The following is a 16,156-nucleotide window of genomic DNA, read 5'->3' on the forward strand; positions in this document are numbered from 1 at the left end:
CTCACCCCTTCTGCAAACCCATTGTTTCTTCATCTTCAATTTTGAACCACTTCCAAATAAAAGTCTGAAGTTTCTTCTTAGAGTCGAGTGCAAGTGCCATGGCATTTGCACTTGAGAAAAATAGTAACTATGTTTAGCATTTCAGTTGCTGAAACAAGTGGATCATCAGGAGCCATATCAAGGAAAGGATTAAACTAAATTTATCAAGACTACACAGTGGTTTCTCAGACAGATTATTGTTGATATTGGAGAAGAATCCTACTGTTCTTCATGAATCCCTCCTAAAAGTTTCTGTGAATTATTCAATGATTTTAGGAGTATTGACTGATAACATACTTCGAGCAGTCCGCTTCCTTCCCTTTCTCGGTTCACTTTTTTTAACCTCTATATGCACTCTTGTCTTTATCTTTTTAATTATATAATTTTTTAAAATTATTTTTAATACATTTATTGGCTCTATAAGTATACTTACCACTTTTCTATTCTATATGTTTTATCAGTTTTATAAAATTTCACTTGTAATAATATTGTTATGAATGTTGATGTATTATAATTTTATTGATCATCATCAAATTCCTCCATCCCTCAAGGGGTGTACAGGATATGATTGCTATATGAAAAATTTACATTGTTACTAAATTCCTATCTACAATTTTCCTCCAAATCAGTCTGTTACTTGTCAAGACTCCAACATTATAAGATCTTATATTTCTATCGTCTAAAGCACTTTTTACTGTATCAATCCACCTATATCTTGGTCTTTTTCCTGCCAATCTGGCAGAGAACACTTGTTTTGCTAATTTTTCCTTGCCCATTCTGTTCAAGTGACCATACAACCTGAGATTAGCTCTGCCTAACACATTCCTGGATGCTGACAATATCAAGTTCTTTCCTAATATCCTCATTTTTAATATGATATAGCCATTGATGCCATCTGTTCGTGTCCCTAATCTTTCTCAGGACTCTCATATCTATGGTCTCTAGTCTTTGGTCAAGTGTTTTACTTCTGATCCAGCTCTCAGATCCATAAGTTAAAACTGGTTTGAACACTGTCTTGTATACAGCTAATTAAGTTTTCTGACTAATTTCTCTGTTATTCCATATGAATTTATTCAGTTGACTTCCTACCATACCAGCTTTGTTGATTCTGTTGTCTATTTCCATATTTAATTTACCATCTTCAATAAAAATCGTGCCTAAGTAGCTGAAATGTTTTACTTGTTCCATAGGTTCTCCGTTCACAACACAGTTGACATTTTCAATGTTTCTGGCTATTTTCATTGTCTTTGTCTTTTTATTGCTGACCTTCATACCATATCTATTACAACAATTATTCAATTTAGTCAGGGAATCTTGCAGATGTTATGTCTCCTTCTATTTTCCTTTCCTTATTAGAGTACGTATTTAAGTATGATCCAATTTTGATCCAGTTTTCTCTATATCCTTCTACCTTAATTTTATATCTTCCTCCTTAATATATAACCCGGTTTGGTTCCTAGGGATATTTCCTCTTCAGAAACTGGCAAATTTATATTTTAACTGCGCCAGCTAGTTTCCTATAACAAGAATATAATTCTAGCTCAGGGAAATATTCCTAGGTTTTAGGCATATACGTTAATCTAGAATTCACATATGAGTATATAGATCTCAGTACCTTGCAGTCGTGACCTAAGATTTAATCTCAATTATATAATTATCTAACTCATTCCTTTTTGGTTCTATTTTCACAAGTGGTAGTTTGACATCTCGAAATCGGGCAAGACTCGGGTTCAAGTAACAAAAAATGTTAACAAAAAATGTTAATTAATGCTAAAAGACAGGTACATTAAATCTTGTATTAAATTATCAAACTTCTGAATTACTAGCTAAGTGAAATATAGAAAATAAATATCAAGAAGGTGGCAAAATATTCTGGAGGTTGTTGAAGAAGCTTAGGAATGGAGGAAAGAGTGCTGTAAAAGGAATTAGAGATGATAAAGGTGAAATGAAAACAGGAAAAAAAGATATCCTTGAAGTATGGAGTAATTACTTTGAAAAACTGCTAAATGAAACAAGCAGTGATGACAGCACAGTGATAAAAAACACTGACCAGGCATGCAGTCAGGAATACATATCCATACTTGAAGTAGAAAAAGCCATCAAAGGCTTGAAATGTGGAAAGGCAGCAGGAGTAGATGATATTCGACCAGAAATGCTGAAGTATGGTGGTATAAGAGTCTTACAGTGGCTGCACTGCATAGTTCAGAAAGCCTGGACAGAGGGACGAATTCCCGATGATTGGAGTAGAGCTCTCATACTACCCATATATAAAAAGGGAGATAAAACTGAATGTGAGAATTACAGAGGTATTTCCCTACTGAGTGTTCCTGGCAAGATCTATGCAAGTATACTTGAGAAACGGTTGAGAATAATTGTGGAAGAAAAGCTTGGTGAAGAACAAGCTGGATTCAGGCCAAATAGAGGCTGTCAGGATCAGATCTTCACTTTACGACAAATAGTCGAGAAAGCATGGGAATATAACAAAGATCTGTATTTAAGTTTTGTTGATTTGGAAAAGGCATATGACAAGGTGCCAAGAGAGAAGCTATTCAATACGCTGCAGTTATATGGTGTCAATGGGGCATTATATCAAGCAATACTAAGTCTTTATTTGAGTTGTGAGTCAGCAGTTAGAATTGAAGGAAGTACAGGAAGATGGTTTAATGTTAAATCTGGTGTGAGACAAGGATGTACATTATCCCCTCTGTTATTCATTATCTATATGGATCACATTATGAAGGAATGTGGTATTAAACCTGATATCAAAATTGGAGATGTTAATGTCAGCTCTTTGCTTTATGCGGATGATGTTATACTTCTAAATAAATCCGCTACAAGTCTGCAAGATTCTCTGACTAAATTGAATAGCTGTTGTAATAGATATGGTATGAAGGTCAGCAATAAAAAGACAAAGACAATGAAAATAGGCAGAATCATTGAAAATGTCAACTGTGTTGTGAATGGAGAACCTGTGGAACAAGTAAAACATTTCAGCTACTTAGGCACAATTTTTACTGAAGATGGTAAACTAAATATAGAAATAGACAACAGAATCAGCAAAGCTGGTATCGTGGGAAGTCAATTGAATAAATTCATATGGAATAAGAAAGAAATTAGTCGGAACACTAAATTAGCTGTATACAAGACTGTGTTCAAACCAATTTTAACTTATGGATCTGAGAGCTGGGTCAGAAGTAAAACACTTGACCAAAGACTAGAGACCGCAGATATGAGAGTCCTGAGAAAGATTAGAGGTGTGAACAGATGGCATCAATGGCAATATCATATTAAAAATGAGGATATTAGGAAAGAACTTGACATTGTCAGCATCCAGGAATGCGTTAGCAGAGCTAATCTCAGATGGTATGGTCACTTAAATAGAATGGGAGAGGAAAGATTAGCAAAACAAGTGTTCTCTGCCAGGTTGGCAGGAAAACGACCCAGAGGAAGACCAAGATATAGGTGGATTGATACGGTACAAAGTGCCTTAGACGATAGAAATATAAGATCTGATAATGTTGGAGTCTTGACAAGTAACAGACTGATTTGGAGGAAATTTGTAGATAGGAAGTTAGTAATGATGTAATTTTTTAATGTAGTACTGTCATATCTTGTACACCCCTTGAGGGTACATGGCAGGAATTTGATGATGATGATGAATGTCTCATGCTAAGCTATACAAACTGTTCAATACTAATCTAACCTTCTTACATAAACTGACATGCAAAATCATATAATACCACTGGATAGTTAAACAATATCACACTCAATTCAAGTTCCTTCATTCACAATCTTCTTTAAATAGATAATTCACAACTCATTTCTTTCTTAGTTAAATTTACTCAATTAACAAAAGGTCTTCACTACTTCAATTATATACAAGTTAGAGATTTATCCTATACATTTCTTTGTCTGATAGAATTAGCTAGATTAATTACTCTATCTTGTCAAAGTTCTCTAAAATGTCCTCAGTCTTGTTTTATCAAAACACAAATTCTACCGTCTAACAATTTCAAGATATAAAACAAAAGGATCTTTACTTTAAAAGTCCCTCCGAAGGTCTATTAGCTGCCACATGTTGCTCGGGTCATCCTTCTTCTTGGCTGGTTCTGTTTCAGGTCTCGTGACTGAGTTGTTCCATTCTCTGCTACCGGGCACAAAACAGGCAATGGCTGGAACTACGAGCCTTCCCGCTCACTCAGGTGGGTCTTTCAGCATTTGGCACCATTCTGCTTGAGCTGTTGATTCTCATACGGATCGCTGTGGAATTCTTTTCAGCGCAAGTCAGAAACACGGCTGGCTGTACCACGACATAGCACCCTCGGCTCATCCTATCTCCGATCACTCGTCGAGAATTCTCGATCTTCAAAATCTCGGAAGGGGGAGAAAAAGCGTAGAGCTTGGTGCGTATTGCCTTAAATGTTCTTTCTCAGTGCCCTCTTTTTCTGTATTGTTTTTTTCGCACGATCCATAACTTACACCGCCCTTAGGTTGATCCTTTGCTTCCCCCCCTCCCCTTCTACTGTTGTTTTCAAGGAAAAGTGCTCATGTCAGTCACCCCGTTAGCTTTGCCGTTACGGTGGGCACGTGCAGCCCAGACGTGACCTTTGATCTGTTAGTCATTGCCTGTCTGGCGACTTACAATTTTTTGGTAGCTTAACCCCCCAACTAGCCACGACATCTATAGATGTCGAGATAAATCTGGATACGAAGCTCTAAAACCCATTGAATAACATGGATAAGAAGTGCAATTTGGTGTCACTATTTCATCCACATTAGGGAGGTTAATAAGACATAATTTTAAGCCATTATTCCTTTACAAGTAATGCTAATCTGACATAATTCCTGATTTTAGCTTTCTGTTTGACAATAAATAATTCCAATATATTACGCATACTGATATACACTTTCACATACAACAACTTAGGTGTTTCTCACCTTCTGCTGGTAAGCAGGTATTATGCAAATTTCTTTGTTATTTTGTAAAGCTTACATGTTAGATCTCGAATGAATAACTTGTCAAGAAGTTCTCCATTCAATATCTAACACAGACATATAGTGGATTTATTTAGAAGTATAACAACATCCTCATAAAGCAACGAGCTGACATTAACATCTGCAATTTTGATATCATGTTTAGTACCACTTTCCTTTGTAATGCGATCCATATAGATAATGAATAACAGACAGGATAATGTACATCCTTGTCTCACACCAGATTTAACATTAAACCATCTTCCTGTACTTCCTTCAATTCTAACTGCTGACTTACAACTCAAATAAAGACTAAGTATTGCATGATATAATGCCCCATTGACACCATATAACTAGCATATTGTGAATAGCATCTCTCTCTTGGCACCTTGTCATATGCCTTTTCCAGATCGACAAAATTTAAATACATATCTTTGTTATATTCCTATGATTTCTCAACTATTTGTCGTAAATTGAAGATCTGATCCTGACAGCCTCTATTTGCCCTGAATCCAGCTTGTTCTTCACCAAGCTTTTCTTCCACAATTCTTCTTACCGTTTCTCAAGTATACTTGCATAGATCTTGCCAGGAACACTCAGTAGGGAAATACCTCTGTAATTCTCACATTCAGTTTTATTTCCCTTTTTTATATGTGGGTACTATTACAGCTCTACTTCAATCATCGGGAATTCGTCCCTCTGCCAGGCTTTCTGAACTATGCAGTGCAGCCACTGTAAGACTTTTATACCACCATACTTCAGCATTTCTGGTCGAATATCATCCACTCCTGCTGCCTTTCCACATTTCAAGCCTTTGATAGCTTTTTCTACTTCAAATATAGATATGTATTCCTGACCGTATGCCTGTTGAGTGTTTTTTACCACTGTGCTATCACTGCTTGTTTCATTTAGCAATTTCTCGAAGTACTTACTCCATACTTCAAGGATATCTTTTTGTCCCTTTTTCATGTCACCTTTATCATCTCTAACTCCTTTTACCAACACTCTTTCCTCCATTTCTAAGCTTCTTCGACAACCTCCAGAATATTTTGCAACCTTCTTGATATTTATTTTCTATGTTCTTGCCAAAGTCCTCCCATGACTTTTCTTTAGCTAGTTTTACACAGTGTTTAACTTTCTTACATTTGTCTCTATATTCTCTAAGAGCACAAGCTGACTTATTTGCCAGGAACTTTTGATATGCTTTCTTCTTTTCCTTCACTGCCTCTTTAACTTCCTATATCCACAATGGAGTTCTGTTTTTTCTATCTTTGCAGACAACGTCACCACATGCCTCTCTGGCTGAATCAATCAGGGTTTTTTTTTCAAGGCTTACCACTGAATCTCCAAAGTTTGGTTCCTGTTCTCAAACTCTCATTTTTTCTTCGATAATCTTTCATCATCAAATTCCTGACATTTACTCTCAAGGGGTGTACAGGATATGATAGTACTACATGAAAAATTTATATCATTACTAACTTCCTACCTACAATTTTCTGCCAAATTAATCTGTTACCTGTCAAAGCTACAACATTGTCAGATCTTATATTTATATATCTCTCTTCTAAGGCACTTTTTGCTGTAACAATCCACCTATATATTGGTCTTCCTCTGGGTCTTTTTCCTGCCAACCTGGACGAGAACACTTGTTTGGCTAATCTTTCCCTACCCATTCTGTTTAAGTGACCATACCACCTGAGATTAGCTCTGCTAACACATTCCTGGATGCTGATGTCAAATTCTTTTCTAATATCCTCGTTTTTAATATAATATTGCCATTGATGCCATCTGTTCGTGCCCCTAATCTTTCTCAGGACTCTCATATCTACTGTCTCTATTCTTTGGTCAAATGTTTTACTTCTGACCCAGCTCTCAGATCCATAAGTTAAAACTGGTTGGATTTAATGTTTTGTATACAGCTAATTTAGTGTTACGACTAATTTCTCTTTTATTCCATATGAATTTATTCAATTGACTTCCTACCATACCAGCTTTGCTGATTCTGTTGTCTATTTCCATATTTAATTCACCACTTCACTAAAAATCGTGCCTAAGTAGCTTAAATGTTTTACTTGTTCTATAGGTTCTCCATTCACAATGCAGCTGATATTTTCAATGCTTCTGCTTATTTTCATTATCTTTGTCTTGTTATTGCTGACCTTCATACCATATCTATCACAACAGTTATTCAATTTAGTCAGAGAATCTTGCAGACTTATAGCAGATTTATTTAGAAGTATAACATCACTTGCATAAAGCAAAGAGCTGACATTAACATCTCCAATTTTGATATCATGTTTAATACCACTTTCCTTCATAATGTGATCCATATAGATGATGAATAACAGAGGGGATAATGTTCATCTTTGTCTGACACCAGATTTAACATTAAACCATCTCCCTGTACTTCTTTCTATTCTAACTGCTGACTTACAACTCAAATAAAGACTAAGTATTGCTTCATATAATGATCCACTGACAATATACAACTGTAGCGTTTTGAATAGCTTCTCTTTTGGCACCTTGTCATATGCATTTTCAAGATCTACAAAACTTGAATACAGATCTTTGTTATATTCCTATGATTTCTCAACTATTTGTCATAAATTGAAGATCTGATTCTGACAGCCTCTATTTGCCTGAATCCAGCTTGTTCTTCACCAAGCTTTTTTTCCACACTTCTCAACCGTTTCTTAAGTATACATGCATAAATCTTACCAGGAACACTCAGTAGGGAAATACCTATGTAATTCTCAGAATCAGTTTTATTCCCCTTTTTATATGCGAGTGCTATGAGAACGCTACTCCAGTCATCGTAAATTCGTCTTTCTGTCCAGGCCCTATGTTCTTACCAAAGTCTACACTGCATAGTTTAGCCACTGTAAAACTTTTATACCTCGATACTTGAGCATTTCTGGTCTAATATCATCTACCCCCTGCTGCCTTTTCACATTTCAGACTTTTGATGGCTTTTTTACTTTAAACATGGATATGTATTCATGATTGCATGCCTGGTCAGTGTTTTTTATCACTGTGCTGTTATCACTGCTAGAAATTGCTAAAAATTCGTTTAGCAATGTTTCGAAGTAATTACTCCATACTTCAAGGATATCTTTTTCTCCAGTTTTCATATCGACTTTGTCATCTCTAATTCCTTTTACAGCACTCTTTCTTCCATTTCTGAGCTTCTTCAACAACCTCCAGAATATCTTGCCAATTATATTTATTTTCTATGTTCTTACCAAAGTCCTCCCATTACTTTTGTTTAGCTGGTTTTACACAGTGTTTAGCTTTCTTACATTTGTCTCTGTATTCTCTAAGAGCACAAGCTGACTTATTTGCCAGGAACTTTTGATATGCTTTCTTCTTTTCCTTCACTGCCTCTTTAACTTCCTGTGTCCACCATGGAGTTCTGATTTTTCTATCCTTGCAGACAACCTCACCACATGCCTGTCTGGCAGAATCAATCAGTATGTTCTTCAGAGCTTGCCACTGAATTTCCAAGGTTTGATTCCTGTTCTCAAACTCTTTCATTTTTTCTTGAATAATGTTTGTATATTTTAGTCTACAGTTCACATCTGAGAGCTGCTCAACTTTTATTCGTTTTAAAACTTTCTTATGTGTTCTTCTTTTCAATATGAAATTCAATTTTATCCCCCTTAAGACTAAATGGTGATCACTTCGAATTTCAAATTCTCTTTACACTCTAGTGTCCTGCACCAGAGAGTAAACATCACTATCAAAAATAATATAGTCATTGAGACTTTTCTTATTCCTTGCCTCTTCTCTCCATGTGAATTTTTGCACATTTTTATGTTGGAACATGGTGTTAGTTATAACCATTCCATGTCTTGAGCAGAAATCCAACAAGTATTTGCCATTATTATTAGCTTTGCTCTTTTCTCTGAAAACAACGGGGGCATTGTTTAACAGAGCGACGCCCCAGCCGGCATGAAATTTTGTCATGCTGTACCATCATTTTGTATTTTGGTTTAAACCAATAAGAATACAATTTGTTGACTTAATCCCAAATTGCCAGCTTATCCTCATTCGTTCCGTATTCAGGTAGATACTCAACAGGGTGCACCACGAGAAGGTGAGGATTGAACATTAAGTGAGAAGGCCTGGTCGGTTCTCCGTATTCCTTAAAAGGCTATGTGGAGGTGTCCTCTCACTTATACATCTTTGACCCTTAAGCACTCCTTTTAATGATCAGTATATCTGAATTGAAAAACTGTTATGATATTAATTTTCATAATTTTCTTCACTTGGTTATTTAGTATGAAGATTCTGTGAGTTTTTTTTTTTTTTTTTTTTTTTTCAATTGGTAGCATACATGATATGATATTTTAGACAACTATTTTTCTATTAATGAAGTATTAGCCTTCTGAATTTTATGTTACTTCTTTGACTGTCTGTTTTTTAAAGATATTTGTAATATGAGGTTATCTGCTGACTTTCTCTTTAGACTTTCTGCTTATATGTTTGCCTTGGAAAACAATTCATTCATTCTAAGCTGTTGGCACTATATAAACAACATGAATTTCACTGTTTCTCATGCTGCATAAGGAGTGATAATGAGGTGCCATAGTTTGTCATTCACATACATTTACATATTTTATGTTGAATGATAGCATCTGTTAAATTCTGATAAGAGTGAGAATTTAAAACTGATATTCAGATTGGTAATCAGAGCAGATCGTCTAAACAGAGATGTTAATAATTCTGATTTTTCATATCGTTCTGTTCCAGATTCATCTGCAGATGTTTTGTTTTCTTTTAAAAAGTACTTTATGTGCATATTTAGGTTGATTATTCATTACATGGTTAGTCTCTCCCAATCATTCTGTTTATTGGAGCCTGATGTGGCAGCTTGAAAAACTTTTGATGTTTGGTCTATAGAGCAAGATTCTCAGAATATTTACCCTTCAATCCATCCAGCTGTTCATGTGTGGAGTGACTAAAAATATCTTGTTTCTCTGTATATTGTTTGTAAGTGAATTAACTGCTCTATGCTAGTAGGTATCTTCATATCGCCTATCAATAGTTAAAAGTTTGGCATCATCAATATCCTCAAAAATAGTGTTTATTATTTCACTAGAAAAAGAAGAACTTGACTGATTATCCTTAATGGTTATCCTAGAGAGCCATTTAGTGATTATTATTACAGACAGAAAAATGAGCATGTCTATAATTGAAGCAAAATACAGAATTTGAATTATGAATTCTTTATCATACTGCGTATGGTCTCTGTGTGCATTGAGATTAAAAGTATCTTCGTATTCATATTCAATACTATAAGATGTATTGAATTTGAAAACCCAATCTGTAAGATTCACCGAGGATAGTAATTCATTCCTTAAGTACCAGCATATGAATTTATTGTACTTGCAAAAAGTCATACATATGTCATATTAGTCAGTATGGTATTCTCAGTATGTTATACCGAGAATACCATTCTCATGTATATATGAAACAGATAAAAGATCTCAGTGGTCACATAACACATTAGATAATCACAGCATTGATTCAGTTGCTTTTATGTCTTATTTGGAGAATTATTTCTTTCTTTTGTACCTGGTGAGATTGTCTTCACTACACATTGTTGTATGGAATATCAATATATCAATAGCATATGTAACAAATGTGATTTAAGTATACTGTTTCATACTTGAAAGTTTTAAGATTGTCATGCATTGTATATTATTTTCAATTCATTTGGTTTAATGTTATTTCGTGTTTCCTGATACTACTAGTATTTGGAGTTACAAAATATTAATTCTTTAAATAAATTTACATAATTAAATCGCATAGTTGTCTTTGTTTCATTTAAATCATTTTATATGCACTTGCTGAATATTAATGTATTTATATTCTTTTTTTTTCCTCCACCATTTCAGGTTGCATTTCTAAGTTCTCAGCAGGTTGTGTACAGTATTACCCTGGTTTTCATATTCATAAATCAGTAACTCAGGTTGAAAAGTTTGAGAATGATGTTCGAAGATACTTAACAAGGAAGATTGGCTTTGAAGCTGTAATGAGGATACGATGTACAAGAGGTAAATTATATTGCTGCATGGTAATATATTTGAATAACATTCGTATATTGCAGCATGGTAACATTGAATTTAAGTAAGGAATTAATAAATGAGTATTTAAAGTACTGTTTGACACTCATAATTAGGTTTAATGAAATGAATACAGCACAGAAAATAATTAAACGCAAGTTTAATAGTTCCTGTATTTTATCTCTGTGACAGATAGTTGGCATCTATCATGTTTGACTGCACAAAAATTTGAAAAGATTGGAAAGCTGTGGTGTTAAATTTTAAACTAACTTGAGGATAAATCCATCTTGAAATTCATCAGTCCTAACAAGATCCAGCAGTATACAGAAATATGTAAAACATCAATTGATACTAAAAAGTATGATAACAATTAAAAAAAAATGCCACAATCTGTAAACATAGCATTTTTTTTCTCATGATATATTTAAAAGATGAATGTCCAGTAGAGAAAAAATACCACTTTTCTTTTATCTGGACTTGGAAAGGCTAAAAGATTCCTTAAGTTAGTTAAACTATGTTCTGATGAAATCACAATTGTAAAGAGAAGTTCTATTGGAAGAATACTAATTACAGTAATACCATACACAATATGGAACTGTTCATGTGGAATAAATATCAGAGCAGGCTATTTTTGATTTGACATAAGAGGAGATACATTCTGAGTTGGAACCACAACTGAGATGCATCAACCAGGAGGTTTATGCTTGCCACCAACACACCCGAAATCCTATCTGATTAAGCATAATATACCTGAACTGCCCTGTAAGACTGCTTCCCAAAACTGCTGAGAAGTTTCATACTTTATATACACTCAGTGCCCACTATGTCAACCTTCTAGAGAGCACAGAATAGTTTGCTTTAGTGACTTTCTTTTAGCGTAACATTAAACCCACAAAGCATTGATTTGCAGATCAGGAATTTTCAGTAGTTTGTTATAGGTTTGTTATAATGAGAGTTGACTGTATATGTTCATGCCATTCTTCTTTAACATTAACAGTGCTTCTGATCTCTAACAATTAGATCACTGGTTTGAATCTTGGCATGGATATCTTAATGTCTTCAGGTATTAGATAAATTTCACCACCACCCTGCTTATTATATATTTGGATTATATAACCCTTATTCAATTCAAGTACCAACTAATGTATTATAGGTATGCAGCCTTTTTATGGATGGGATTCATCTGCTTATTGTGACTACCAATGTGGTATGAAAATCTCTGTTAGAAATCCACCCCTCCATGTGGTGTATTTTTGTTGTGAAAAGGACCTACTAGTGATGGTGCTGTCCCTTTTCATTCTTCTATTTCTACACTTTTATTCCTGTCTTCCTTGCTCTGCTTTTCACTTTTATTTGTTTTCTTGTTTATCAGATCACAATCACTGATTCCACCCTGCTGCCTTATTTGCCATGTGATGTGACCCATATACATAGGGAGAAATGGGATCCTAATGATGTATATGCACCACTTTGTATGCTGTTTTAGCAAGATGGACAGTTCTGCATGAATTCAGTTCAGCTAAGTTATCCTTCCAGGATCAATTAAGGTTGCTTACAAGGATTACTGTCACAATAAGTGATCCTTTCTCATTGGCTCAGGGATAGCATCCAAGGCCTGCTGTTATGCTAGGTATTAATATGGCGTTTGGGATAACTTACATTCCACTTCTGAGCACAGTCATTGCCTGAGCATCCATTTGTGGCTATATTATATGGGGAGGTCTGGTACTGAATAAGTTTCCCTTTTGAGCATCAATCTTTCAGTCTCAAAATTTAATAGGTACCCCTCAGTCTCCAACCAGAAACCATGTAAACATGATACAAAGAATTAGAAACAAACAACAGAAACTTAAGTATCTCATCTTTATGGATAATTCAATTCATTCAGCAGGTGAATGTTCTATGAGGAAAATGTTGCTCTTTTTCCATAAGGATTTTGGAAGAGTTGACAGAATCTTCAAAAACAGCTTCTCAATGTAGGATCACTTGGGAAATACCAATCACGGTGACCTTCCACAAACCTCACTTTTCAAGAATAGTAACACCGAAGAATCTCATTGTTACAGAATGGCATTTATTATGAGAGTGACAATTAAGACAAATCCTGATATGCAGGGATGGTAATCATCTACTGTTCTCACATTTGTCACCCCTTAACTTCCAGCATTATCAAAAGCAAGGATATTTCAGGATCTACATTTCAACATCCTTTTAGATGTTTCAGGTTCAGAAATACGTTCATGCTCATGTTTGTTATGACTATTCTAGATGTCACCAATGTGAAAGCAATGAGCATGAAGCCAAAGACCTACTGTATGACTTATGAGGGATTTTACTTGCAGATATGTTAATGATGCAAGAAGAAAAATACATCCAAAAGACAGAGCAGAAAATTCCATATCAGTGATCAAAATTGTGAGTTTGTGCTGAGAAAGTAACAGTAAAAGTATCTGAGGAAACATACAGTCCATTTCTCACAATTATATCATCCCTGAATGTTGCAGTCTAGTTTGCTTTTCTGATGAATTAAATGGCATCATTCTTGCAAATATGTTCATTTCCTTAAATGAAAATCCTCTAGTAAAAAAGTAACATCACAGCCATACAAAGGAAAAGCTTCAGGATATCCCAGGAGAAAAAATGGATACCTGTATATCCAGAAAAATCAATTTTTAAAATTTCAGACATCCTGCATGATGCCTGAAATTTTGGATATTTTTCTTAAGAATAAAGACATGGATACTGAAAAGAAGAAAAATTCAAGACTGATTAAGGTGAAACCTCATGAAATCAAAACATCAGTTTGCCAGACAGTTGCTAGCCAGGTTGGCTGAGTAGTTAGCATATCTGTTCTGCAACTGATAAGCATGTTTGAATCTTGGCATGGATGTTTGTGATTATCTTTAGGTGGGAGATGGGTTTCATTTGCCTGGTGTTAGACCATTGCTTGTCCTGCTTATTGGCAGTCTGAGGTGACTTGAAAGAATTTTGTGTTTAGTATCCAGAGCAAAGTTTCTGAATTAAGTAAAAAAATAAAAATAAAAAAATACAGTAGATTCCAGTTAATTGGACTACATTGGGAATAATATAATTTGGCCCAATTAAGCAGCCACCCAATTAAATGAAGATGTAGGTCAAGAGTTTAAAAAGGTGTATGTACATAAAACAAAATAAAAGTTCAGACAAGCTTTTCATTTGAGTAGTAAAATTAGTGACTTATAGATAAACTTAAACAATTGGCTTTAGTGAAATATTTGCGTTAAAAATCATTTCCTTTATATATGTTAGTGTAAAAGCCTGAAAATTGGTAAAGCCTAGGTTTTACTGATAAATCCAAGCATTTACCATAGTGGTAAAAGTCTGAAAAATGCTTGTAAATGCTTCTATTTTGGGCTTTTACCAAACTATTTCAGTAAATGCCAGCATTTACCAACACCAATTGGTAAAAGCCCGAATACAGTGATCTAGAATCAGTTTAGGTTAGGTTCCAAAAACCTACTCTCCGACAAAATACCAGATATTGATAGAGTGAAGATGGATCCATAATCAATAATAGTGGTTATCACAGGCATTAAAGGTGAAGAATTTTATGAACTAGGTACTAAGTTGGGTAAACTAAGAGCATTGTACACAAGAAACCAATTTACCTTGTGCAAAGAAAATTTCTTAAGCATTGAAGAAGTCAGAGAGGAAAACACTGATGTCATGACCTTTCCTGCTGATGGAACCGACTTTGTCTTTGGCACTGAACAATTGGCTTCTGTCCACTGGTTTGACTGCTGTTTGGATTCTGGTGTGTAATGGTGAATCTAAGTCTCATCCATAGTAATAAATTGATGTACCAAATCAGTTTTATTCTTGTTAAAATGCTCCAAGCACTGTTCAGAGAATTTCATGCGAGTTCCTTTTTGATCTGCTATGAGCAAGCACGGCACCCATCTTGTGCAAAGCTTTTTCATTTGCAATTTTTCATGCAAAATATATCTTACACATTCTTGAAATGCTTATAATTTCAGCAATTTCACAGGTAGTCACTTGTTCAAGCTGAGGAGTGTCATCCTCATTACTTTCTTGTTCTAATATTCTCTGATGTTTTGATGCAATTTCCTCTCCCTCCTCGAAATCTTCATTTTCATTATAGTATTGAAGATTACTATCATTAGATTCAAACTCTTCATAGTTTCTGATGTGGTAATGGGATTCCATTTTCACTACTGGCTATATCTGGCATATATGTAATTGAATCTTAAAAACCACAGTGAGCAAAACAGTTTGGAATGGCATTGTTGCATAAAAATGAAAATTTCCTTCCCGAATCTCATTGATTCACTCAGTGGATCACTACATCATTGCCAACTTAATACTTACTTCTCATTCGAGCAATGTTTTGTGACAATGAATGGAGAATGCTGCCAACATTAAGAGAATTATGTTCTCTGTCAGTGTTATGCTGTAGACAACATCATCAATTTTGAAAGTTTTTCCACTTGGTTATACTATAAATTAAAGATGTCAAGAAGTCTTGATTTCATCCTTTATCCAAGTGTAAGCAAACGAAGTTTATGTGTGAAGTAACTTCATGACTGGGCTACTTGTATACAGAGTCTAATGATTTCACATCAATTGCCTTAGTGTCTCACAATGCAATGCACATATCCTTAATGGACATGCATAATGTTATGCATTATGGGAAGGCCACTGCCCAGACTGGTTTCGACCTTTATTGAGGTCTCATCATTGAGAGCCAAGATCCACTGTGGCACCCTTTGACTACTTGTATATGGAAATATGACTTATATGGTCAATAATGTTATTTATTATTATTACGCCATCTATACTGTATCATTACACAATAGAGATGGTTATCTAATAAGCAATATAGGGAGGGAAAGCTTTGTTGAGCAACATAAAAGCAACATTTAAGTAGGTTTATTGAAGGATGGGGTGGGGTGGGGGTGGAGGAAACTAGATCTGTTCTCCATTGCTTACAGATTATGAAATTCTTTTACCTGAACATTTTTTGTCTTAGTTACAGTAAGCAGAATACCTGCTATATAGGCTTGACATACATTGTA

General features: G+C 34.9%; 1 protein-coding gene across 3 annotated transcripts in view; it reads left to right on the top strand.

The window, feature by feature from the left end:
- The window catches only part of Sec24AB (Protein transport protein Sec24AB), a 290,512-nt gene that overhangs the window by 202,123 nt on the left and 72,233 nt on the right, over window positions 1-16,156 (top strand). For all 3 annotated transcript variants that reach the window (XM_090404311.1, XM_090404313.1, XM_090404312.1), the window contains one exon: window positions 10,914-11,072. In XM_090404311.1, coding sequence (XP_090260437.1) covers window positions 10,914-11,072 — 159 coding nt within the window. The remainder of the gene's footprint in view (window positions 1-10,913; window positions 11,073-16,156) is intronic.

Source organism: Typopeltis vanoorti, chromosome 14, assembly GCF_054136105.1.
Source record: "Typopeltis vanoorti isolate ZY-2024b chromosome 14, IOZ_Tvanoo_1.0, whole genome shotgun sequence".
Classification (NCBI taxonomy): Eukaryota; Metazoa; Arthropoda; class Arachnida; order Uropygi; family Thelyphonidae; genus Typopeltis; species Typopeltis vanoorti.